General features: G+C 34.3%; 2 protein-coding genes across 4 annotated transcripts; one reads left to right on the top strand and one right to left on the bottom strand.

Moving 5' to 3' along the window:
- Nucleotides 1-6: 6 nt before the first annotated feature.
- Nucleotides 7-16729, top strand: LOC106165564 (neutral alpha-glucosidase AB). 2 transcript variants are annotated; one of them, XM_013543815.2, is made up of 23 exons: nt 7-100; nt 3904-4014; nt 4266-4508; nt 4795-4986; nt 7708-7828; nt 8263-8365; nt 8669-8765; nt 9084-9185; nt 9465-9543; nt 9994-10167; nt 10443-10504; nt 10868-10945; nt 11224-11426; nt 11796-12019; nt 12293-12389; nt 12600-12760; nt 13399-13648; nt 13861-13940; nt 14690-14764; nt 15050-15163; nt 15322-15431; nt 15644-15747; nt 15980-16729. In XM_013543815.2, the coding sequence occupies exons 1-23, from the start codon at nt 84-86 to the stop codon at nt 16087-16089; spliced, it is 2907 nt and encodes a 968-aa protein (XP_013399269.2). In that variant the 5' UTR covers nt 7-83; the 3' UTR covers nt 16090-16729. The 2 variants fall into 2 exon arrangements, with proteins under 2 accessions (XP_013399269.2, XP_013399270.2); XM_013543816.2 differs by having other exon boundaries at nt 7762-7828.
- A 2267-nt stretch (nt 16730-18996) lies between these two features.
- LOC106165565 (NF-kappa-B inhibitor alpha) lies at nt 18997-23078 on the bottom strand. 2 transcript variants are annotated; one of them, XM_013543817.2, is made up of 6 exons: nt 22894-23078; nt 22265-22730; nt 21460-21812; nt 21068-21156; nt 20616-20867; nt 18997-19944 (listed from the first exon to the last, which is right to left on the bottom strand). In XM_013543817.2, the coding sequence occupies exons 2-6, from the start codon at nt 22699-22701 to the stop codon at nt 19906-19908; spliced, it is 1170 nt and encodes a 389-aa protein (XP_013399271.2). In that variant the 5' UTR covers nt 22702-22730; nt 22894-23078; the 3' UTR covers nt 18997-19905. The 2 variants fall into 2 exon arrangements, with proteins under 2 accessions (XP_013399271.2, XP_086861809.1); XM_087005683.1 differs by lacking the exon at nt 22894-23078 and having other exon boundaries at nt 22265-22874.
- Between the last annotated feature and the right edge of the window lie 3460 nt (nt 23079-26538).

The raw sequence follows: 26538 nt of genomic DNA on the forward strand, positions 1-26538 counted from the left end.
ATTGGAGCGAAAGCGAGGCTCTATTTGGAGGGTGGTTGGGGCACCTGTGTTCGAAACTAATTTATTTAGACAAAAAATTAAACATGGCGCTGTCCATGAGGTAAGCTCATATCTGGACCGGCCTTATAAAACTATTCTTTAACTCGTTTCTTTAAGCTAATGACACGATATTACAACAATCAGATATTTTTGATGATATGTACTCGTGGCTTAATTTGATATTTTTATTATGAAGAGGTCGATTTAATGGTCGTACACAGAGCTCTTGTGCAGGGTCTCGGTTTGCTGCACGGAGCGCGACACGTCATAAATCAACAATGAATTAATTTTTGTCGATAAGCGCTAGGTGTGGAATCAAGGTGATGTTTAATGCACCTTGTTTATTTTAAGACCGTTATTAAAATAATTTGTGGAAACTGATTCACTAAAGACAATATAATTAACATAGGAAGGTTACGTAAAAACGATCTAGACAGTGATGTGATGGCGGATTTGTGGATTTACAACATCTATTGTTATTGTACCACCAGCGTTAGCGCTGGCGGTACACATGGTTTCGGTCCCGTCCGGATCGTTCCGCCGGCTCCGCCGGCTCCGTTGGCTCCGCCGGCTCCGCCGGCTCCGCCGGCTCCGCCGGACGGCTACCGTTACCGCTTCTCCTCCTAGACGGTAAGGGCCCCCGTACCCATCTCATGGATTTAGGTCACCTATAATCTCAACTCGTTCCACGTAAAATTTGGGCTTTGTCGGTATTGGGGTCTGGGTGTGGCACTCATTGCAATGCACCCTTGTCTAAAAATGGCAAAATTAAATGCTAATTATCTACCCTACGGAAGGAGTTATGGGAAAAATGTCTATAGACGGCTTTCCAAAAGTCATATGTGTAGATTTCAAATATACCCTTGGATTTGACCTTTGACCTCTACTTCAAGGTCAAATGGGCCAAAATTTTCAAAAAAATGAAATTTTTTACGAAAAAAATTTTTTTTGCCCTGTTATTCAGACACCACACAGACTTAACCAATAATATTATTGGAAAGTGTTACCCTTCAGGTCATCTTTCATCTCCATGAATTTGGGGTCAATCGGTGCATTTTCACGGGAGTAGCGGCCATAAGATACCGAAACTGAAAACTGTCTCTAATTCGGGAACCGTTAATGCTAGAGACCCATTCTTTTTTGCATTTTGTAGAGCATGTAAAGCCCAACACTGGAGGTGGTCTCCGTTTTTTTGTATTCCATACGGTTTTCGAGTTACGCTGTATCAAAAAGTACATATTGGTGGTAAAAGCAAAATGTGCAGTACGGTAATGGATAAAAAATTTTGAACTCTGGAAAAATAAAACATAAGGCTTGGCAAAGCAGACAACTTGTGTTCAAAAATGACATTATTTCATCAAATTTGAACTTCTGAAACTTCAGAGCACCTCCTATTTCAAGAATTTTGACCAAAATGACATTTTCTTTATTTTAATTAATTTTTTCTGTACGAAATTTAAGGCACATTATGGTAAATTATAACATCTAGTCCCTTATATCTCCAAAACTGGCAGAGATAGGTCCATAGTTACTATTGAAGTTGAATATGAAGTCATATACTGGCAATCTTACTATGACCTTGAAATTGACCTTTGACCTACTTTTCACCATGAACTGAACTTTGCAAATTTTTCTTCCCTTTTATCTCCAAAACTGGCAGAGATAGGTCCATAGTTACTATTGAACTTGAATAGGAAGTCATATACTGGCAATGTAAATGTGACCTTAAAATTGACCTTTGACCTACTTTACACCATGAACTGAACTTTGCAAAATTTGCTTCCCTTTTATCTCCAAAACTGGCAGAGATAGGTCCATAGTTACTATTGAACTTGAGTAGGAAGTCATATACTGGCAATCTAAATGTGACCTTAAAATTGACCTTTGACCTACTTTACACCATGAACTGAATTTTGCAAATTTTGCTTTCCTTTTATCTCCAAAACTGGCTGAGATAGGTCCATAGTTACTATTGAACTTAAATAGGAAGTCATATACTGGCAATCTAAATGTGACCTTAAAATTGACCTTTGACCTACTTTTCACCATAAACTGAACTTTGCAAATTTTGCTTCCCTTTTATCTCCAAAACTGGCAGAGATAGGTCCATAGTTACTATTGAACTTGAATAGGAAGTCATATATTGGCAATCTAAATGTGACCTTGAAATTGACCTTTGACCTACTTTTCACCATGAACTGAACTTTGCAAACTTTTCTGTCCTTTTATCTCCAAAACTGGCAGAGATAGGTCCATAGTTACAATTGAACTTGAAAAGGAAGTCATATACTGGCAATCTAAATGTGACCTTAAAATTGACCTTTGACCTACTTTACACCATGAACTGAATTTTGCAAATTTTGCTTCCCTTTTATCTCCAAAACTGGCTGAGATAGGTCCATAGTTACTATTGAACTTGAAAAGGAAGTCATATACTGGCAATCTAAATGTGACCTTAAAATTGACCTTTGACCTACTTTACACCATGAACTGAATTTTGCAAATTTTGCTTTCCTTTTATCTCCAAAACTGGCTGAGATAGGTCCGTAGTTACTATTGAACTTGAATAGGAAGTCATATACTGGCATTATAAATGTGACATTAAAATTGACCTTTGACCTACTTTACACCATGAACTGAATTTTGCAAATTTTGCTTCCCTTTTATCTCCAAAACTGGCAGAGATAGGTCCATAGTTACTATTGAACTTGAATAGAAAGTCATATACTGGCAATCTAAATGTGACCTTGAAATTGACCTTTGACCTACTTTTCACCATGAACTGAATTTTGCAAATTTTGCTTCCCTTTTATCTCCAAAACTGGCCGAGATAGGTCCATAGTTACTATTGAAGTTGAATAGGAAGTCCTATACTGGCAATCTAAGTGTGACCTTGAAATTGACCTTTGACCTACTTTTTATCATGAACTGAACTCTGCTAATTTCTTTCTCTTTTAACTTCAAACTTGACAGAGATAGGTCCATAGTTACTCTTGAACTTGAATAGGAAGTCATATACTGGCAATTTACTGTGACCTTGAAATTGACCCTTGACCTACCTTACGAAGAACTTAAATTTGATTGTACCATATTTTTTTTTGCAATAGTTAAAAAATTCTTGTTGATTGCATTTTTACAGCTTGTCAAGCACAAAACTGGTGGCTGTGTCCCTTATTTTGTGTATGTGGGGGTCTATACGAATGCGTTTGCTCCAGCTGGTGGTACAATATTTGGAGGCGGTATCGCCTCTCTGATCCTCTAGTTTTAATTTGTAAGATCTTTTATCTTAGTTGATGTCCGTAGCTATTATTCCTTTTAAATGCCCTTGGTGAGACACTTGAAAAAACCCAAAATGCGTTTTTTAAGGGCAACTTGTATGGTAAAATGTACACTGTATACTGGAGTATGTGTATCTCTAAATTTGTATATACAGTTCTTGTAGTCTTTAAGTTTGTAGGGTCATGTTCAGTGATATTTTGGTTGCTAAAATAATAAAATTTGCATATTAAAGAATCAGCTTTTATTCCAATTATATCAGGGTCTTACTTTGTTGTGTGTTAATCTCCTAATATGGCTTAGTTGTAATGTACCACAGTGTATAACACTTTTCATAATCTGTAATTAATTATTAAGAGACATTGATTATTTGGTTGATTATTCATTGAAATTAATTTTGAATTCATGTTGTTATTCAAAAGTATGATTGCTGTGATTGGTGGCAATCAACCATTCATTTAGCAAAATCCCATTTAATAGAAATGCTTTCAAGTTGCTCAACATCATGAAAATTATTCATAATATTTTGAAATGTTATGTATGTTTATTTGATTTTTTTTATCAATCATTATTTTTATGACATTTCAGATCCACAGTCTATATACTAAATAAAGTTTTGGTGGTGGGAGTGCTGCTGTCTTATGTAGCATCTGTGGATAAAAGTAATTTTAAAACATGTGACCAGAGTGGGTTTTGCAAGTAAGTGAAAACTAAACACCTTCATTTCTTCTGACTTCATCTATATATGGTTTAAAAATATGGTTATAAAAATATAGGTGAAATGTTTTAACTTATGAGACACATTACATGCCAAATTTGATATTTTTATTGCTCTTGTTATATCTTTACACTATTATCACCTATTTTATGTGCCTTATCCAGCTTGTATAGAACATACCCAATGGGCTGCATCACATGTCCTATTTTCTACATTTTCTGCATTTTTTTAGGCGTCAAAGAGCATACAAACCAGACCAGTCACCATATGTAGCTTTACTAGACTCGGTTCAAATAGAACCAACAAAAATGAAGGTGCAATTATTGAACACGCAGAATCAAGTGAGACTCTTACTGGAAGTTATTGGTCTAGAGAGGAATATGGCTAGAGTTAAAATTAATGAACTAAACCCCATCAAACCTCGTTATGAAATACCTGTGGGAGATGTACTGATTGGAGATCCAAAACAAGACAAGTAAGTGTGACTTGTTTATGTTGGAAAAGAATTAAGATTGAATGTTTTGCATGGTCATGTTAGATAGTTGAAATACATACAAAACTGATATGATCTTTTAATAGTAACATTAACAGAAGGCTCTCATTAAAATAGTTTCTAATACAGACATCATAACCTAACATCATATCAGATATATACTCAATAATCCTGATGAAATTTTAACCATCTAAAAACCCTGCATATGCTATCACAATGAAATGGTGCAATTTATTTTTTTTTTATTTTGCATCAACATTTTTTTCAGAATTGAAATAAGCCACAAGGATGGAGGTTCTATAAGCCTAGCATTTCAAAGCAATAAAATTGTCCTCCAGTCCAAGCCATTCAGGATAGACTTTGTGGCTAGTGAGCACCCTGTTGTCTCCTTAAATGCTAATGGACTGTTGAAATTTGAGCATCTTCGTCTGAAGACTGTCACCCAGGAAGAAAAGAAAGAGTAAGTTAGACATACAGCTGAGATGATATATATATATTTTTATTTATTTCTTTATTTACACTGCTATGAGCCTATGACTATGACAACACTGATTACTCATCATGAGGATATGACTTAGTTATTAAACATCGTCATAATCATAGCATTTCAAGTCTAATGATAAATTTAAAACAAATGTGTTTATATAAAATGTGTAAGTGGTTGTTCTGTAGTGAATTATCTTCGGAAGCATGCCCCGAAAGTATACTTGGCTTGAAGCATGGTTTAATAGTGAGTGATTTATTACCACTTATGAGGTCACTCTTGCATAATGAATATTATCAAACACTCAAGATATTCTGATTGGAATATTAGGGTGTTAACATTATATTGGGCCAAATTCATTATTGATGTGGTTCAAAATTTTGATTAGGCTAAAGTTAACCAGCTATTTGAGAGAAAAAACTTTCAACCTAAAGTGTTCATAACTTTCATCGTCTTTCATCATGATAAATGTCATTTATGAATTATGTTTGTGTGAACCATTTTTCATCATCAACTTATGTATGGGAAGTACTATCATGATTTCTCCCATACACAATAGTTAGTTTTAAATTTTGTGAAGTTTATGGTATATTTTTTTCTGTGCATCTGTAACAAGCTACTTGGTACACCAAACATTTCTCTTTGTTGGGTACTAACATTTCCGTGACAGTAATAAGGATTGTCTTAAGTCCTACTACGCAATTCTCTCCTTGCTGTTTACATATTAATTTCCCATAAAAACCAAAAACCTGCCCATTAAGATTTCATAAATTAAAAACTAAAGAAGATTAATAAAAGCTTAAAAGGACTAATCAACCGTAGTATTCTTCTGAAAAAAATTAAGAGAGAAAGAGAGACATTTGAATGATACAGAAACTGGGGAAAGAACACGACTCGAGCTGTTGTCAACCTAGATTAAACTGTCATCCATTTATACTGAACAAAAATATAAACGCACGAAACTAAAATGGTCAGTTGAAATGGATAATCATGAAATATGCCCAGGTTGATGGTTTATTTGTGAACAGATGGATTTGTTTTGATCAATTATAGTGGTCTGGTTTCACTTGGCCGCTCCCCATGAGTATACTCAAAGCTTCAGTTTTTACACCCATAAGACTAATGGAGCATGACGGAGTAGAGGTCAATCTGCAAGACCAATACACAGACACTCTCTACCGTCTAGGCAATAAAAGGACACACCAAAATGTGAATTTCTGCCACTTGTCAACATGCCACAGATGTCTGGAACCATGAGGGAGCATGCCATCAGCATGCTCAATGCTGGCTTGTCAGTAACAGAAGTTGCAGCATGCCTGAATGTGCATCATTCCACTGTCAGCCATCTGGGAACACGCTTCAGAGACACTGGTAGCATTAGGAACCACCCTCATGCACCATGTCGCCCAACAAACACCTGTAGAATGTTCTGGATCAGAGTTTTCAGCCATCATGTTCCAGCTCTCGAGAACGTTCGCCAACTGCGAGTAGCACTCCAGGAGGAATGGGATAATATCCCTTAGGCCTCTATTGACAACTTAGTGATGTCCATGCGCTGCTGGTGTACTGCTCTGCACAAATTTAATGGTGTTTGTGAACTCAGGATGTTGACCCCCATGGTGTATTTGATGCCCTAATTCTTGGACTATGCATTAAAACTTCCCCTAATGCTATCAAAGTGATGTCTATTTGTCGAAAAAAATATGCTGTTATTTTTGGCTATATACTCTAGTTCCTTATATGAAAATAAATCTACATATTCTTTCGTGCGTTTATATTTTTGTTCAGTATATATGTAAAATGAAAAGGAGGCTATATCGTTAGATTTTAAAGTTAAATGTTGCACAATATTTGAATGGAGAGGAAAATAGGTTATCCCTTTTCGTGATGAATGCATCTAAATTCTTGTCATTTATTTCATTGGTAAAAAATGGAGAATGCATTTTTAGATCAAAATAATATTAGTCAACTGTTGCTATTGTTGTGTTCCAGGATGAACATGTTTTAGAAAAACCAGAAAAGATATGTGATGTGCTATATCTTATTGTGAATGATATTAATAATTGTATTGTTTGTGTGTGAAGGCTTTTAATGTGTGGATACGCAGGATATAGTGAGTCGGCTTCATCTGCTTTATTTAATTTTTTACTCCCTAATGAAAAAGTCCTATAGGATCCTATAAGATCCTATAGGAAATTGGGCCAATTTCCTATAGAATCCTATAGGATCTTATAGGATCCTATAGGACTTTTTCGTATGGGCTATAATATTTTTGTTTACTTCCTCATTATTTGCTATCTATTGTGAATACCTTACAAGCTTAAAATTTTGAACCTGTGAAAAACCTATATAAATCTATCATCACTTGACTTAGTTTTCAGAAAGTGATCATCTGTCTCATTCTTCTGTCACTTTTGAATTTTTATCTATCTTACACTTAAGTTGTTAGATGACAATTATCTTCTTTGATTATTGAATCTAGTTGGTTGAAATCTTTTGGTGACATCTTTTCATGCATGTCTTGTGTATATGATTTATTTCCCTGCACTTTCCTATAATACCAGTTCATTATGCCTGCTAGTTTGATTTGAGCACTGCACTTCCATGTCTGTATATGTATTGCTGTCTCTAGTAATACAGCCAGTGTTTTCAGTCTTAGCGGACTGTAGAGCAGTTGGCATCTTTTCCCTATTGTAGGCAGGCAGGCGGCTTCTTAGGCGGCCTATATTCATGGTTTTCCAAACCTTTCAGAGAAGACGAGAAGCAGGAGGGAGAAAATCAAGAAGGACAGGGTGCTGAAGAAAGACCAGAGGGACAGGTATACAGCAGATATTTTGTCCTAGTGCAGGTTGATAGATTTTAGGAAAATGATCAGTTTCACTGAAGCTTAGATATGAATGTCTGGGTATTTAATATGAAAACATATGAAAGCACATTGATTGCCAAAGGTTAGTTTGCGATTAATCAACAGATGGCAGCATTTGTTTTAGCCAAGAAAACCCTGCTCTGATATTCAAGAGAACAAACACAGAATAGGCCCTATCATCGGCTTAGGTTTTTTTAAAGGAACAGTAATTGAAAGATATGATTGAGTCGTGTAATAAAGGATGAGAATTGATTTTGGGGTGAGACATACATGATGCTTATAGATAACATGTTTTAAATATAAATCTTATAAAGAAATAAGTTGAGAACTGAACAGATGAAGTAAAAACGATAGGATGACATATTTTGATAATTCTACCCCTATAGGAGCAGGCTGCAGAAGAAGAGAAGGAACCAGAGGCAAAGGAACCAGAAGAACCAGACATGTGGGAGGAGTCCTTCAAGGGCCACTCAGATTCCAAACCAAATGGTACAGAACAATTTTGATTTATTTTTCACACTGATATTGAAACTTAGCATTTTATTGTCTAAACAAGAAAATAAAGAGACATATAACGAATAGGTGAAGTTGTTAGGCAGGGACAAATGTAATTAACCAAATCCACTGTTATACTCATTGATAGATAATGAAAGTTGAAAATATTGCATAATGTGTTCATGAAGAGAGATTGTTATAAATAACACACAGTGTTTTTTACAAATTGTCCAGCAACTGAAATAATGATTGAAATTAGGAAAGGCCTCTTTTCATTGAACATAATTTTATTTACAGGACCAACATCGGTGGGTATAGACATTTCCTTCCCAGGCTTCGAGCAAGTGTATGGTATTCCTGAACATGCAGACTCACTGGCTCTTCGGTCCACAAAGTGAGTGCTTCTCTGTAGGAGAATTACAAAATATTTTATATTTGTCTCTATAGTCACTACAGAGAAGCTAGGCTAAAAAAAAGTATATATATATAAAGCTTTCAGTTTATTAAATGGATGCGTAATTTTCACAGATTGCAGATGATTGTGAAATGATAATTGATAATCCATGTTCTGCACCCTGTTATGTTTGACATGAAAGCTTGTGTTATGACAGTATTTTAACTTCATTCATAAACCTAACAAAAGAAAGTTTTTGACAAACTGAATTTATATCTTTTTAAGCATTTTAATTGTGGAAAATCATTATCTTTGCAGAGACATGGACCCCTATCGCCTGTACAACTTGGACGTGTTTGAGTACGAGTTGGACTCTCCTGCTGCCCTCTACGGGGCTGTACCTGTCATGCTGGCACATAAGTAATTTTTAATAATACACTTTCTCACATTGTCTTAACTTTATTGCTTAGAAAGCAAAAATATGAGTGAATTAAAGACGTTGTTTGAATGTAACAAAGGACAGTTTTCATATGAAAGACCCTCGGATACTTTTGATTCTTTTTTGGATACCAGAAAATAGTTGATTATAACTTTGTTCCAAATTTGTGCTTTGTCTCAACTATACATAATGTCTGATAATGTTGCTAACTCTTAAATCTTAGTTACCTGTATTCAATATGATTTTGTTATTTTTTAAAGCGAAAAACAGACTGTTGGAGTATTTTGGCAAAATCCCTCCGAGGCCTGGATAGATATAAGTCACAACCTGGCAGACAAGGTAAACAGTGGTTTCCAAGACAAACTAACAAATTCTCAATATAATTTTTGTTTAAAAAGGAAATATGTTAGTTTTGTATGTGTTTGTATGCAGAAAACTATTTAAAAGGTTACTCTAAGTCTTACAGAAAGTAACTATTCTGATAAAGGTAGCTATGAAAAAATTGACTTTGAATTTGTATTTGGTTGTTTGAATATGTTCACAGCAGTTGAAGTGATATTTCAGATTTATTATTCATAAATATTTCAGTCTCAATTAAAGATATTAATGATATTAACTTGGACCTTTTTTTAGTAATGAACAGAAGTCTTGGATTTGTAACTTAAAAAATATTGGTTTTTCCTGATCTGAGGCCAGATCTAGTTGTTAATTGTATGAAACTAGTTTTGAAAGTGGCATACTGGCTTTGTTAGCCATCCTAGCTAATGCACTGTGTCACTGTGTTTTCAGTCTGTCCTGTCCAAGGTGGTTGATTTTGTCAAGGGAGGAGACCAGATTCCACAAGTTGATACACACTGGTTTTTTGAGAGTGGAATTGTGGACATTTTCATCATGTTGGGCCCTGGTCCTGCAGACGTTTTCAAACAGTATGCAGCATTGACAGGGACAACCCCTTTGCCCCCTGTAAGTATAGATAATTAGTATAGATAATAAACATAACTATATTATTATTATTATTATTATTATTATTATTATTATTATTATTATTATTATTATTATTATTATGTCAGTAAAGTAGGAATATCCAAGAATTTGAAAAAATTCTTGTTTTATTTTGTAGATACTTTGGAATGATCTGTTGGCATTATAATATGATTTAAAGTAAATTGTTAGAAATCATATTTAGTTAAGGTAAATAAATTGATAAAATTTTTATTTAATAATTTTTTATTTTACAGATGTTTGCTCTTGCTTATCATCAGTCCCGGTGGAACTATAACGATGAGGAAGATGTTAGCAAGTAAATATGACATTGATTAAACTTTCAACTAGCTTTTCAGTAAACAAAAAAGCCTATTAGTACACAAAAAGACTTATGAAAAAAAAAGGAGAAAAAAACATAAATAAAAAAAAACAGTCATCTTTTAAATGATTCATGAGCACAGTAACTGCATATGAAAATAATTTTAGTCCTTTTGTGTTAGAAGTATGTTATTTATTGAATAGAAGTTAATCAGGTTGAAAAGAAGGGAAAAAAACACTATCCAAGAAAGTCCGTCATCCTATTGTTATATATGTAATGCCTATTTACATATTTATGTAGATTAAAGAGTCTGTAAATAAATTAATGGTTATAATTTCATTTTTTAAATTTTGGTTTCAGTGTTGATGCAAACTTTGACAAGCATGATATACCATATGATGTTATTTGGCTGGATATTGAGCACACTGATGGTAAAAGGTAAGTCCACAATATAGAAAAATCAACCATGACTTTTAATATTTTTTAAGTTTATTATATCATAAGACACCCTCTTTTAGTTGAGATAATGTTTATACATTTTTTACAAATTCTATTTTTGTCTCTATCTTTTGTTAGACATAGAACAAGTAAAAATTTCCTAACCTTTAAGTGCCAGTTAGAGAATGTGAGATTTATTGAACATATGATCAGATTAATGATGATTAAATAGGGATATAATTTTGTAACTATATAAATTGATATATATAATATTTCAGATATTTCACCTGGGACAAGTCAAAGTTCCCTAATCCAGAGGAGATGGTCAGAAACATTTCAGCTAAGGGTAGGAAAATGGTCACCATTGTGGACCCTCATATAAAGAAAGATGACCACTACAAGATTTACAAAGAGTGTAGAGATCTGGGCCACTTCATCAAGAATAAAGATGGCAATGATTACGATGGCTGGTGTTGGCCTGGTGGGTAGAGCAGACTCCCATCAAATCATAACTGTTACAGACTTTGTTTAAAATTGTCTTGAATTCTATGAAAAAAGGAACCTAAGTTCTTAGCAGTTATAACTTTTTTCATAGAATTCAAGACAATTTTCAACATAGTCAGTAACAGTTATGATTTAATATGTCCTCAAAGGTCTGTAACTATTATAACTTATTGTGTGCTCTAGGTAAAGATGGAACATACATTTTGTTATTTAAAACATCTCTTCTCAGGGGGAAAATTAAGAATATCCACTAGATTTTCAACTTAGGACAGAGGGTAATTTGAGAGCCTTAAATGAAAATTTAGCTTATTTTGTTTTCAAATTAGATTTATGTATTTATATACAGGCTCCTCCAGTTGGCCAGATTTCACAAAGCCAGCAATCAGACAGTACTGGGCTAGTAAGTTTGCCGTGGAAGAGTATGAAGGCTCCACGCTGGACTTGCACACCTGGAATGACATGAATGAGCCCTCTGTCTTCAATGGGCCAGAGATTACCATGCATAAAGATGCCAAGCACGATGGTGGATGGGAACACAGGGATGTTCACAATATTTATGGAATGTTTGTGGTAAGGAGTCCGTCCAGACCTGAGGCCTGTTTCACAAACAAAAATATCAAATTGAAAATTTATCTAAAATATTTTTTTAAAAAATTTATCGCTCAAATTAGGAAAAATTCTTATTCATACACAACTGAGAGTCTATAATGGTGGTTTCCTTGTTGACAGACATGAAGAGGACAAGAAAAATATTATATATAAAAAAGAATAATCAGGATATGTGTAAATTAATCACCAACACAGCTTAAAAAAACATCCATATTTTTTTGTTTCTATTCCCAGCATCAAGCCACAGTGGAGGGGATGGTAGCCAGGACTGGAGGACTGTTACGGCCATTTGTACTGTCCAGGGCCTTCTTTGCTGGGTCCCAGAGATGGGGTGAAGATTTTTTCTAAAATTCAGGGTTCCATTGGCAGTTGAGATACCGTTACAAAATATTGGAAAGTTAGATTTAAAAAAATAAAGTTTGAGAGATTCAAAATTTTTTTTATCCTCCTGATATAGCATGGTGTTAGGGTATTTGAAAAATTATAGTTTTAAGTTTGGGATATTTTTTCCATCAGCTTGATCTTAACTGGGCATTTTCAGGGGCCGTGTGGACGGGTGATAACACTGGAGAATGGGGTCATCTCAAAGTTTCCATGCCCATGATTCTGTCCCTCAGTATCACAGGGATCACCTTCAGTGGAGCAGATGTGGGAGGGTTCTTCAAGAATCCAGATTCTGAACTCCTCACCAGGTGGTACCAGGTCAGTATTTTAAATATTTATTTCTTTAGATTATTTTGAGAGTATTTTGGAAGAAGATTTAAGGTTTTAAATAATATAAAACTTGTAAAGAACAATTATGAAATCATTTTTATTTAGAAATGTTACACAATGCTGGTATGGCTGTTAGGTTTTGGGAGGTGAGAGTTGCAGAGTACCACAGAGTGACTCCCAATTCCAGTCTTTTATTCCATAAATGATTTGCCTGGGTATGCCATAAAGACTTAATTTTGTAGGAAAAAAATAGGTTTCATTTTAAAAAATGAGATAAGACAAAAAAAGGCCTGTCATTGGTTATGTACTTACTGACTGACGAAAATTTCACAATATGTCTGAAATTGTTCTTGAATTAGATACTAAATACCAAAAATTAAACATTCAGTTTCTATCACTGTAATTGGACATTGCTCATATAAATGATCTTGCACCTGAATGAGATACCTAGAAAACAGGACAATATTGGAAATCATATATGTCTTCTAGAGAATGACCATTGTTATTTAGTTTTAAAGGTATCTTATGACCATGAAAACATTTTTACAGTAATTTCTGAAATTCTAGAGATGAATGTCCTGTATGATTGAAGTTCTATAGAATCTTGATTCCACTTTAATATTCAGGCTGCAGCATATCAGCCATTCTTCCGTGCTCATGCTCACTTGGACACACGCCGACGTGAGCCGTGGCTGCTTCCTGAAGAAAACATGAAGGTGATTCGCCAGGCAATACGGGAACGTTATGCACTGCTCCCTTACTGGTACACATTGTTCTACAAGGCTGAAAAAGATGGCGGCCCTGTTATGAGACCATTGTGGGTGGAATTTCCATCTGAAAAAGGACTTTTCAAAGAGGAGGAGACATTCATGATAGGTGAGTATCAAAGATAACCCCAAGACTTATATGCTAAGTTTCTTAGTGGTCATCAGATCTTGATTTAGTGTTCATGAAGTCTGAACCACAAACCTTGCTTAAAGACATTAAGGAAAATCTAGACTGTATGACATTTCCAGTATTGATGTTGCCTGAAAATGAGGTGACTCACTTGCTGTCTCAATAAATAAAAACTCTAATATTCTGCTAAGGTGATGCCTTAATGGTACGCCCAGTCACTGCAGCCGGTACCCAAGGAGTCAATGTTTTCTTCCCAGGGGGCACTGAACAGGTAAAATTCAGAAATCAGTTTTCTGTAATGCCAGATTACATCCAATTTTACTAGTTGGGCTATGAAATAACCAGCTAAAAGTCAAATCTGTGGCTAAAAGATTAGTGTATGTGTCTGTGTCTTTGTATAACCTTAGAATGTGAGATTTTTGACAAATGCTTAAAAAAATTGGAAAATTTTATTATTTTTTTAATGTAAGAATTTTGTTTTGTCATTTTAAGCTTAAAGTTGATTCAAATTTAAATATTGTTGCATTGATAAATGAGATGTTAAGAAAGGATTGTTTCAGTCTGCTATTTATGATTTCATATGTGCTGTAATGAGAAGTACGATAACAATAATGATGACATGTTTACGAACATTGTTAGATGACCAGTAAAGATAATATAAACATAAACTCTCTTTTTGGATTTATATATTTATGGCAAAGACTACGACATTGCATCTGAGATGCAGAAGTCATTGTGAAAAAGAAAAGCATTGTCATAATTATAGTCTGCAAATGAAAACAAGAAATTTAATGTAAATAGTGATTAATATTATTAAACTCAGGTGGGTTTTGTAAAGTTACAGTCTGATATCACAAGAAATTTAATGTAAATAGTGATTAATATTATTAAACTCAGGTGGGTTTTGTAAAGTTACAGTCTGATATCACTTTTTTTAGAAATTTCTGAAATAAAAGCAAGAAGCTGTATTTAAATATTTAAATAGTGAATAGAGTTTCAGAAAGATTTGTGTTTTTCTAGTACTGGTATGATACAGACACAACTGAGCGTGTCTTTGGAGGTGCAGCACATTATGTAAAAACTCCACTGGATAAGGTAGGTGAACCAATATTTTCATTTTAGATTATACATGGTGTAATGTTAGTAATTGTTAGTTATGACAGTGGATCTCATTAGTTTTGTTTATTGACTTGTAGGCTTTCCTCAGCCGTTGTTTATTCATGTTAAAATATTGAATATGTCTAAGGATTGTAAATAACTTTTACAAGGAGGTGTTATATGGAAAGCTATAAGAAAAATGAAGGATTTATTTTCTGTGAATGCATATTGTGCTATTTATCCCCCATTGTGTTATCAGGTTATACGCCATATTTTTTCTAGATCCCAACATTCCAAAGAGGAGGCAGTATCATTCCTAAAAAAGAGCGCATTCGCCGGGCATCAAACTTGGGAAGACATGACCCATACACACTGGTTGTGGCATTAGATAGAAAGGTAAGGACATTTTTCCACCTTCACTTTTCCCAAAAATTATTAAGCAAAAGAAAAAGATGGTAAAAGAAAACTTCTCTTCTGATATGTATATATAATAAGATAAAACCAACATTGATAGTATTTTACCTTTGATTCAATTAAAAAAAAATTAATTTCAGGGTTCAGCCAGAGGAGATTTGTACATTGATGATTATCATACATTCCACTACAGAAAGGGTGACTTTATCTACAGAGAATTAATTTTTAAAGACAAAGTCCTAGAAAATAAGTAAGTACATTCACTGCAGATTTGTTGTGTGTACATATAAATGCTTCTCACTTCTATACTCACATGCACTTAGTGTAACAGGCTCACAGAGAAATACTCTATTAAATATACATGACTTTATTTATGTTTTTAAGCATATTCTTAAACGAGAGAAAAAATATTGACCATTTTTCCACTTGAAATTGCCTTATTCTCAGAATAAATTTTCCCAGAAATGGTAACCCAGGGTCGACCTTCACCACTCCCTCCTGGCTGGAGAAGGTCATCATTATGGGGCTCAGCACCAGTCCTTCAGCTGTAACTATCTCTAGTCCAAGTGAGTATCTCTTCTGATGATTTTTTATCTTAATTATGCAAAAAAAAGGGTGGGGTATAAAATTGGTTAGACTTCTGAGAACAAAAAAAAAAAAAAAAGAATTCTTGGGTGGGATACCACAGGTTAGATATTTTATACTTTAAACCCTTTTTGACATCTGATGGTTTGAGATAATACTACACACTTGAAGACACATTTCTTTATGATGAATTATTTCATATTTTTCTTCCAGAATCTGCCAGTACTAGCCTAGGTTTTACATATGACTCTGTAAAGATGATCTTGACCATTAGAAAACCAGCAGTAAATATTGCAGAAGATTGGACTATTAGTATACAGTAAAAGATCTTGTGATTTAAATAATTGTAGAATCATCCAGTCATTTATTCATAATACTAAATTGCAGAGTAAAAGATCTTTATGTGCGAAAAAAATTGAAGTAAATTTGAAGGTCAGAAGCATAAGATATCGGTGTATGAAATTTATATTGATAATCATGATGTGAAACAAAGGAATGTGCTGAAATTTTAAGCAATATTTGGTTCTTTCAAAGTGACTGTTTCCCTTGTGGTACAAGTTTATCAGCATATTTGCTGTTTATGTAATATATAAATTGTAACAAATGTATGGTACATTTCTTTTGATGTCATAGTGACTTATAATGTAATTATATTACCATCTCTTCCCAACAGTTGTTTAACTACCATTGTTTGAGAAGAAATGTTTTTTAATCTTTAAAATTTAAACATGTCAGTATATTCTCCTATTACAATAATGGCATGAAATCTATGCATTTGTCATTTTGTGGTATAACTCAGTTTGGGTTTATCCACTTATATGAATTCTTTGTTCTGTAACCTGTTTGGAAAATCAAGATTCCAGTAATAAGCAAAGTGAATTTTATAGTTTTTTCAATTTCAACTGTGTTGAATGTCATTTAAATGCTTTGTGTAAAAAAAGAGAAAATAAAATTGAAAATTTCTACAGTGTACAGTCCACTAAGAGATGTAATCATTTATAATATAATTTGTGCAAGATTATACTGCCAGGATGTGCTCAGGAGGTACCTTGCTATGGCCTTAAATTGGCAATTCTGCTCCCATATAGACTATAGATATCCATGGCATCTACTTTTCATTGTACAAATACCTGTCTTTCTATTTTGATGTTTGCTAACATTTCTATTTTGACCTGTCTGCTTTGGGGGTTATTCAGTGCATTATGATGTGGTATTCAATAAAAGGAAACCTTGTGAAAATCTTTCAACTTAATAATGGAAGCTGGATATGAAAAATAAACATTTCAACAGTGCCAGTTATCTCTATAGCTAAAAGTTTGAGTGAAAACGCAAGGCAGTCTACTTTTAATACTATTTGCAGATAACAGTTTGTCTTATGTGCCACAAAGCTGATGAAAAAATGCATTTTCTGTTTCATCTTATAAACCCAGGTCCTTTGAGGTCTTAAGTGCTGTTTATAAGGAATAATTATCATCTAGCACTGGAAAAAAATCCCTAGATACAATGTAGTATTTCCATGATTTTACTGTGCTGGCCAGTGAAGTATCAAGCAAATCAATTTGCCTTATGTGGACTAAAGACTCAGTATCATAGCAAAATAGCTAACACTTCAAAGGTTGGTAGATAATATACAGGACGTGAAGGTTGATTGTACTTGAATTCTTAATGAGATAAATTACTATGAGTACAGTCATAATACAACGGCAAAAAGTTATGCAAATTGGGTTCAAAATAAAAAATTTCAAAGGGGGGCTTTCTTTTTAAGTACAAAAAGTCCGTGAACATGTTCAAATTTTTTGAGCAAATGGTTTTAGAATGGGGTGTGCTCATATGCATGTACAAAACCCAGAAAGTGAGGAGGGCTGAAACTTTTTATTTGAAAACTGCCAACAACTGACTCATTGTAAATTCCCATTCATGAGTATCAAAGGTGGATTCCGTTTCATCAGAAATCTGACATGATTACAAAAGTGATGGGACAAAATTTACTGAGTGAAATCACTGGGTTTTTTTTATTTCATAATTGATCGGTATTTAACGAGTCCATATTCTAAACCAATAAAAATGCTGAATCATTGCACTCCTGGGCACTGTATGATATTGGTATAGATTAACAAAGAAACTAGTGGGAATTTCCCACTTTCAAATTACACAGGTGTGCCTCATGAAGGCAGTTAACTGTGATATCCATTGTATGTTTGTCTGGGTTTATATCCAGGTCACTTGTATACACCCACTTCTGCTTCTCTCTGAAGTTTTAAATAACAGTTATGATTCAGAATGAGACATAACTGGATTTTGAACTATTTCATTTAAGGAAACCCACACATGTCTTTTTTCTAAAAGTAAATATTAAAAGAAAGTATGATTCAGATATATCTTGAACTAATCCAAACACTCTTCAGACATGAGCTTTCCATGTTTTTTAATTCAATTCTGATTGTTCCTGAGATTCCCCGGCCGGTTAGCTGTTGGGTCCAAGATAAGTGTTCAGAGGGTTTTTTAAAAACCTAGGCTCATGTTTGACTAGTATTAATATTTCAATCACAAATGTGTTCTTTAGAGTATACAAATAGACACTAGTCTTGTAAATTTTACATGGGGGATATACCTTGAGATCTGAAGAAATTTAACATGATTTCTTGGAATAGAATACTTGAAAGTTTTCTTCCACTTTTCCGTTGTTTTTTTTTTTTTACCAAAATAAAAAACATTTCATACTTGAAAATTTTTCTTTCATTTTTCCTATTTATTTTCAAATACCCATAACAAAAAATCCCCCGTGGAGAATCTGTCTCTAATCACATTGGAAATTTTTTTTAAAAAGTATGATAAACTGTGTAATATGAGGAAACTGCTTGGTTCTTAGAACTGATAAACAACATCCCCTTGCTTTGCAATCAACCACTTCCTTCAACACCAATCATGAATTAGTTATGCACCACTTCCTGCTGCATGGAACCATTTTTGGCATAATATAATTGAAGAGGCCTTAGTGAGTTTTTTCATGATGTTCATCACTGATGATTAATTATTTAAGGAAAACCCAGTTTGAACACAAATTTCGGGTTCTTTTGACGGAGGTCCACAACATAAATTAAGGTCACAATTCAACCTCTAGTCTTTTCAGACGTGCATCAGAAAAATTTGTCAGAATCATGTCTTTGAAAGCAAAACAATTTAACAACACAGATTAAATTCGTCTAATGAAAGAATACACACATATAAAGTTCAGTTGTATTTAAATATTTATTTCAGAAATTTACATCAAATATAGGTGCCTAAGAAATATGTGATAATGACGGAAAAATGTGGAACACAAGCTTTTATCTTGAAGAAAACTTTTTACAAGTGTCTCTTAGGGCAGAATTTTATTTTGCACTCTCATGTTCTTCAATATTGACATTTACCATTCCACATTTAATAATTTCTAACACTCAAATTGCATATATGCATATATTTATTTACATACTATGTACACTTCTTTTCATACTACTCATCTGTCTACTCTCAAAACTTTGAGATCAGGGTTTGCACAACTATTTTCATTAGGTTATCATTAAAATAATAATCTGATACGGATTATTTTATCCAGAGAAGAATCAAAAGATATTGCAGATATTGTAAATATGATTTTGTGCTGTAATCAGTGTTCATGGATTGAATTAAACTCTAGGTTAAGCAGGACCAGTCGGCCTTGAAAACTACTAGCCTAAATGTGCTGTCAATTTAGAGCCTCTAGATCTAAAACAGTTTCAAAGAAGACTTCTCAATAAAATTACTAGTAAGATATTATGAAAATTTCATTTTTAATAACGACTACAAACTTCAGACACAAAATTTCTGAAACAAATTCTTAGAAATATGATGCCTCCAAGTTTTTCTTTTAAAAATGTAAAAAGCAAACTTTGCCGGACTTTCACAGTACCAGAGAATACAAGGACTGCTGCTATTGGAAAAGTCTGATTGAATGGTTATTAAACCAGTTCTTTACTGTAACAGTCTGTGTAAGACTGGCATCAATCTGAAAGAAGCTGGAAGTGTAGTTTCCAAGACTCCAGAGAAAGCTCTTTTTACAAATAAAAATACATCTTCTCATGTAAAGTTTGCCGCCAAAACTACCATTGGCACTTGTCCAACTAGTGAACTGGTTGTCCACCAATCATAAGATCATCAATCTGAAATACAAACATGGAAAATTTAAAGATATTTTTCCCGTAACTTGCACTTTTGTTATGAGTGCATAATCTTGACAAGTAAATATAGCCTGCTATAATGCACAAAAGGTAAAAACTTTTCTTGCATTTTCCATCCAAACAATTGAAAAAGAAACCTGTCAGCTGACATTCATATAAAAAAATTAACTCTCCTGCCCTTCCTTCTTGCACTTTATCTACCTCGATTGAAAATACCTATGATGACAAAAATTTCCCAACGTATTTATCAATGGACTTTCAAATTTGTTCCCAGGGCACAAGTGGGCTTATCAAATAATCAATACTGGCTGGCAAGATGCCATGCCAAGATAAAGAAAATGGAAATTTTCCATAAGGGGATTCCCCTATCTAGACAAAGACTATTATGGAGACCAAACTTGTGTTGCTATCCACAATACAAAGGAGCATTCAAATTTCGCTCTCCTGCTGCTACCTTATTTTTCTTCATATTGGAAAATATTTTTCTTTCGTTGATATAAAAATACTCTGAAAATTTCTGAATTCAATTTACACTTTTTTTATATCAATTTCACTAAATACTTCCCTTAAAATCTACTGTTGATAATAAATATGTCCACATGTTAATTCAGACTTTCCAAAGACAAAATATTCCTTAACATGAGAAAACCTACCAGATCTTCATCAGAGCCTTCATCTGAGGGATCTGAGAGTATATCTGTCCACTGTGCAAAATCTGCTCCAGCGTTGACCAGAGCAGTGGCGATATCTGTGAACTTTCTACCCATGGCCAGACCAAGTGCTGATTTGAAGTCAAATGTCTTAGCCTCCAAGTTGATGTCTGTGTGTTGCAGCAAGTAGTAGATTAACTCAACGTTGTGGTTTTCAACTGCATGGTGAAGAATGTTCCTTCCACTCTTTCCATCCTAATGTAAAAAAAAAAAAAAATTAATAAATAAATGTTATACTAGTAAGTTATACTGAAAATTTACATTCAAAAAAGACATTTAGACTTTTTTCATAAAAGAATGACTTTCTTATATTCCAATCACATTAAAATCTCAAAAATCAAGTTGTTCAGCATTTTTTAAACAAAAACAAAAATTAGAATATTGTTCTATTTTACCTCAATGTTCACGTCTGCTCCCAGTTTCACCAGGTAGTCTACCACACCCACATGACCTCTCTCTGCAGCCAGATGAAGGCAACTCATTCCTGAAATATTAATAATAAGATGATGTGACCACCATTGCTCTGCAGATAAAAAGGATTATATGTACCAGGAAATACTAGGACACTTCAATTCCTTTGTTCATTGTTCATTATCTGAAAATCTTCAGGTGCATATTTTCATTTCCTGGTGGTAAAATAGGGAACTGGGCTAACAGATTTGAGAAATAAACAGCTAAAAGCTTTACAAATTGAAAATTGATCTTTATGAACTGATCCATCATCCTGCAGAATATAGTTAAGATTAACAAGGCGATACAATAATAATAACAATTAAATAGAACATACCGTTGTAGTTGCGTGCATTGAGATCTTGAGGAATTTTCTGGTATGGTACTTGGTATGTGTTCTGGCTGACCTCTCTGTGTGTAACCGGTGTGGTCAACATTCTCACCCCCTCAATGTGTCCCTCACGGCACGCTATGTGTAGGGCTGTGTTGCCATGGCGATCACGCTGTTCCACACTTGCACCTGCACACATCAGTCTGCGGATCACTACAGGTTGTTTTGTGATGGCTGCTAAGTGCAGAGGTGCTTGCCCCAGGTTGTTCTGGATATTGACCCATTTAAAGTAAGGAGCCAAGTCAATGATCTGCAGCGCTACATATTCTACCATTTGTATCAGGGCCACGTGTAACTGGCTGAAACGTCAAAGAAAGTGAAGCTATACACAATTTGCATTAAATGTCAATAAAATAAATTTTTTAAGAAAATATTTCAAAAACCTAAAATACATTAAAGGTCAAACAATGGTCATTAACTTCAAAACTATTTTGGAACCAATTTCTAATTTACATTTTTTTTTTTTTTTTTTTTTTTGAAATAATCAATTTTTCACAATTTTTAATGAGTGTAGCTCGATTGAAGCAGATGCCATTGCTGATAAAAGGTACTGGGCTGGCCGCTCCCCACCCAACCACCATTTGGGATTGATTTGCCCCTAGTGTCTCTGTGTGATATGAATACACAACAACTGGAAATCCCGACTTGAGTCACATGACTGGAAATTTTGACACCATAAGAAGAACACATCATTTCGGAATTTTAGAACTATTTTACTTTTCATTTCTTTAAAAGAAAATTGTTCACTTACGTATCTCCGTCCTCGTCTTGAGAATACAAATCAATTTGTTGCTGAGTTAGCTGGCCGTTTGCAGGAGCAAACGGCGTGTCATTGTCCTCAGTAAAACCCTGATCACTGTCAATTCTGTCACTATCACTTTTACGCTCAGAACCTCTGTCCTGTTCACATGATTCAGAAATAGGCTGTGATTCTAATTTCAATCTGTCTATTCCATCTGTCAAAGAGTCTGATGTGGATGAATTGAAAGATCCAATTGAGCCGAATCCTGAATCATATCGCGTGCCGCTCAAGGTGTCCGTTTCTGGTTTCCCTAACAAATATGGCGGAGGTCGCAACCTGGAGTAGTCCAATTTTGACAAATCTATTTCGTCTTCTCTTGAACCAACTCGATTGAAAGGAGCATCATAAGCACAATCTGTCTCCACGTCGCACGGTAGGTCACTCATTTTGAATGAATTCTTGTCCTGTTTTTTATCTGAAATCGCACATTCAAAATGGCGGATTAAAATTTGACAAAGTTTAAAGGATTTTAACGGTCATTACCACCTCTCACAGCAAACTTTGATACTAAATGTTATCACTAGCTGACAAGAACATTATATACTACGGTTTGGGAAATTTCTAGTGGAAAAACTCACCGTAACGCTCTGCTTTTTTTGACTTAAAGGAGCGCAAACTTTCCGTATTGCGTCTTTTTAGTATCCGTGCGGGCGTTGGGTAATTTCTGAGGGGATTCCCCTTTTCTCCAACCAATGAAATTATGAAATTCTGGTCACGTGACCTAGATCTCCAAAAAAGGTAAACATATTACCCAATCACTGCATTGCATTTTGTCACATGTTAGGGGAATTCCCTTTTTTGTTTACGAAATGTTTGGGAATTTCCCAGCATCACTTCTAAATTGTTCATGACGGTTGTACGCTTTTCTGGACACTTCACATAAACACATTACCTTGTGATAGTGAAATATTTCACAATTTTATTTAGTATCAATGTATATACAGATTTTCTCTGTGATGGTATTCCCAAAGTTTGTTTTTATCATTATATATCGCTTTTAACTTGGAATTAATTAAGTGCCGTCCTAAGCCTGGAACCCATCAAATCGCATCAAATTATTTTCGTTTATTTGTTTTTCCTACCTTGCTTCACTAAGCAACCAATATAACCTTACTACCCTGGCCGATCATTGTCTTCTTGTAGAATCAAAATATGAGAACAGCTGTTAATGATTGCAGTTGATACTACTGTACAACAGAAACGGATTTATAAGGGATGTCAGGGGGGTCCTGACCCCCTCTTCGATTTCTGAAAAAAAATCACATCAATGGTCCTCTTTTGAAATTAGAATTTTGATCAGCTGGATCATAGTTCTAACGGCACCGATCGCCCTCCAAACTGAAAATATCAAATTTTCGCGGCCCCCGAACCCCACGCCAAGGGGGGATCGGAGGATCGGCTTTCCATCTGAGAACCCCCTTCAAATAATCCTGGATCAGCCCCTGTACAAGTAGGTCTATCGCAGAAATTCGAAGGTCAAAGCACCCGGCATGTACCAGTACTAATCGGTGAGAGCGAGAAAGAGAGATAGAAAGAAGGGGAGGATAAGGAGAGAGGAAAGAAAGAATAAAGCATAAGAATTAAAGAAAGAGAACAGCCGAGAGAAAGAAAGAAAAAGAAAAGGGAAACTAAGTTAGATCCGTAAACCGCCCACAACCAGCCTGTCATAATTGATGTGTATGCACAACTTGGAAGTACAGACGACACAGTTAAATGATTTGTAAACTTTTAGAAATAGCATAGAATTTCCATCTTTATGTGAAAAGGATTGTATATTCCTACTTGAATCATCGCTCCGAATGAGCTTGCATTCGAATGTCTTATTAGTCAGACAAAATTTTTATGAGATCATCTAAACGAATGACTTAATAATTATTAGTATCAGGGCTGTCCTCAGTAATTTTAGATTCTGTCAAAAATAAATAAATAAATAAATAAATAACCCCTTGATCTTGATAATTCGAGAAATGGCACAGAACCTTTCTTTATGTCAATTTGTTCTATTCGATGCTAATCAAAATCAGACATCAAAATTGATACGAGAGGCTAACAATATCGGCCGTCATCAGCCAGCCATGAAAAGGGACAGGGGATGGATCTACCTGACATTTATAAGAGGGTCCTGGCCGTTATACCACCCAGTGGTCAGTGAGAAATAACATCTAGTCTGATGAAGGCCTACGTACGTCCAGGATGGCCGTAAGGCAAGGGATTGAAAACATCCCAGCTTGTGTTTTATAATTACCATATATATATATATATATATATATATATATATATATATGAAGTTATCATATATTTCAGCCGACACAATGTACATGTACTTGTAGTATAATAATTCCCTTATGATCACTTACCAAGTGACTGGAAGCTAAGGTGGTAAGCGGGAAAGAAACTTAAAAATGGTTTGTAACAGGATTTTTATCCAATCAATCAAGCCCAAATGTAATCAATTAAACTTGTGTCAAGTGATTATTTGTTTCGGGTTCCATGCTTTTGTATTGTAAAGGGATTAGGAGCATGCGCTCGACTTTTCTGATGTCACTGCGTTAGCTGTGCTTCACTCTAGATCTGTTTCGTTTGAGAAAATGCCTTAAATAAGTGGGTATTGTTATCATCATAATCAGCCGTATAATTACCTCTAAAAGGAGGTAATGTTTTTTGTTCCGTTAGTTTGTCTGTCTGTTCGCAACATTATGCAAATTTTCAAGATATGTCACAAATTATTGGCCAAGGAAAAAATGATTACATTTTAGAGGTCATAGGGGGCCTACGGATTACCATTAAAACGTAAAGCACACAAGCAGTACTAATTGTCTTGACCTGTTTTAATAGTACATAACACAGACGTTATTTGCAAGCTGTGACCTGACCTTTGAATTAATTTCACTTTTCAGAGGCCTGCGGTCGCTAAGTGCTGTTGTAGTTAGTATTATTGTTATTATTATCAATTGTTTTGATTCCGTGTATGAAAATCCAGTAAATAATTTTTAACCAAATTTTGCGAGACTAAAATCAGAGTACGTAACAAATTCACGGAAAGCTCTCTCTCTCTCTCTCTCTCTCTCTCTCTCTCACACACACACACACACACACACACACACTGGCCACACATCGATTATTGAACAAAGTGCAATAAGCACTACAGGAAGAAAAACGACCTTCAGCACCAAGATAGTCATGCATCATATTCAGTGTGTTGCTATATTAAGTCAGTTATGTGAGATGACTCCCAGCAGTTGTGTCACATGTGAAACTCAGTACAGACTCGTCACTGTATGTTCTGAATTACAGGAAGATCCCCATACGTTTTTAAGAACATACACATACAAACACTACACACACGAGCAGTCTCTTGACACAAAGAAAGCCGAATACTTGTTAATCAGACATAGTTGTATTAGTAACCATAAAGACTACAAAATAAATTAATTGCTCTGTCAAGAAATGTAGGCTTAATCAAAATGAAAGTAAATCTGAAGCATCCAAGCATCATCCCAAAAACTGTCATGATATATCGTTTTTCAAAGAAATAGAAAGAGTTCATAGCATACTCCACACATATAAATTATTCAAACAAACAAACAAACAAACAAACAAAAAAAAAAAAAATAAAATAAATAATTGAAAGGAAAAACTACAAGCAAATGATTCAAATATCTTCTTCATTCACGTGACTTAAAACAATATAGAACATTATACATGAATTACAACATGCAACAACGTACACAAGAAAAGATATTCTAAACCAACCACGTGCACAACCAAGTTAACTAAAGCAACTGATAATATACTGTAATAAATGAATAAATGAATGAATGAATAAATGGATAAATAAATAAGTTAATAAATAAATAAATAAATAAATAAATAAATAAATAAATAAATAAATAAATTAATTAATTAATTAATTAATTAATTAATTAATTAACCGGTTTCCAGAAGGGTCTTTTATAGAGAAATAATGATAATATTTTAAGTTACTTTTATCTTTTTTAGTGGGCCTACATGTACCATCTAAGTTTTTTTCGGAAAAAGTTATTTGATTGCACTATTTCTTTTATCCAGTGGTTTGTTGCCTTAATAGCGTTAAGAGTGAATAATTTTAGAATTAGGCAAAATATCAAGAATTAACAGCAACAACGAATTTAAGAAAACGCCGACAAAACAGTATGGATAGTAAAGGAGGGAAGTACATAAGAAAACCTAATGCGTTGAACAAA

The sequence above is a fragment of the Lingula anatina genome, chromosome 2 (genome assembly GCF_051362555.1).
Source record: "Lingula anatina isolate TDL-2025a chromosome 2, LinAna3.0, whole genome shotgun sequence".
NCBI classification, from domain to species: domain Eukaryota; kingdom Metazoa; phylum Brachiopoda; class Lingulata; order Lingulida; family Lingulidae; genus Lingula; species Lingula anatina.

What these genes read in the sequence shown, in the direction of transcription:
- LOC106165564 (XM_013543815.2), top strand. An exon ending in GGACAACCCCTTTGCCCCCT is followed by an intron (nt 10,168 to 10,442) that starts GTAAGTATAGAT and finishes TTTATTTTACAG; the next exon opens with ATGTTTGCTCTTGCTTATCA. An exon ending in GATGAGGAAGATGTTAGCAA is followed by an intron (nt 10,505 to 10,867) that starts GTAAATATGACA and finishes TTTTGGTTTCAG; the next exon opens with TGTTGATGCAAACTTTGACA.
- LOC106165565 (XM_013543817.2), bottom strand. Translation starts at nt 22,701, where the DNA reads ATGAGTGACCTACCGTGCGACGTGGAGACAGATTGTGCTTATGATGCT. An exon ending in CAAGACGAGGACGGAGATAC is followed by an intron (nt 21,813 to 22,264) that starts GTAAGTGAACAA and finishes TTGACGTTTCAG; the next exon opens with CCAGTTACACGTGGCCCTGA. An exon ending in CAATGCACGCAACTACAACG is followed by an intron (nt 21,157 to 21,459) that starts GTATGTTCTATT and finishes TTAATATTTCAG; the next exon opens with GAATGAGTTGCCTTCATCTG.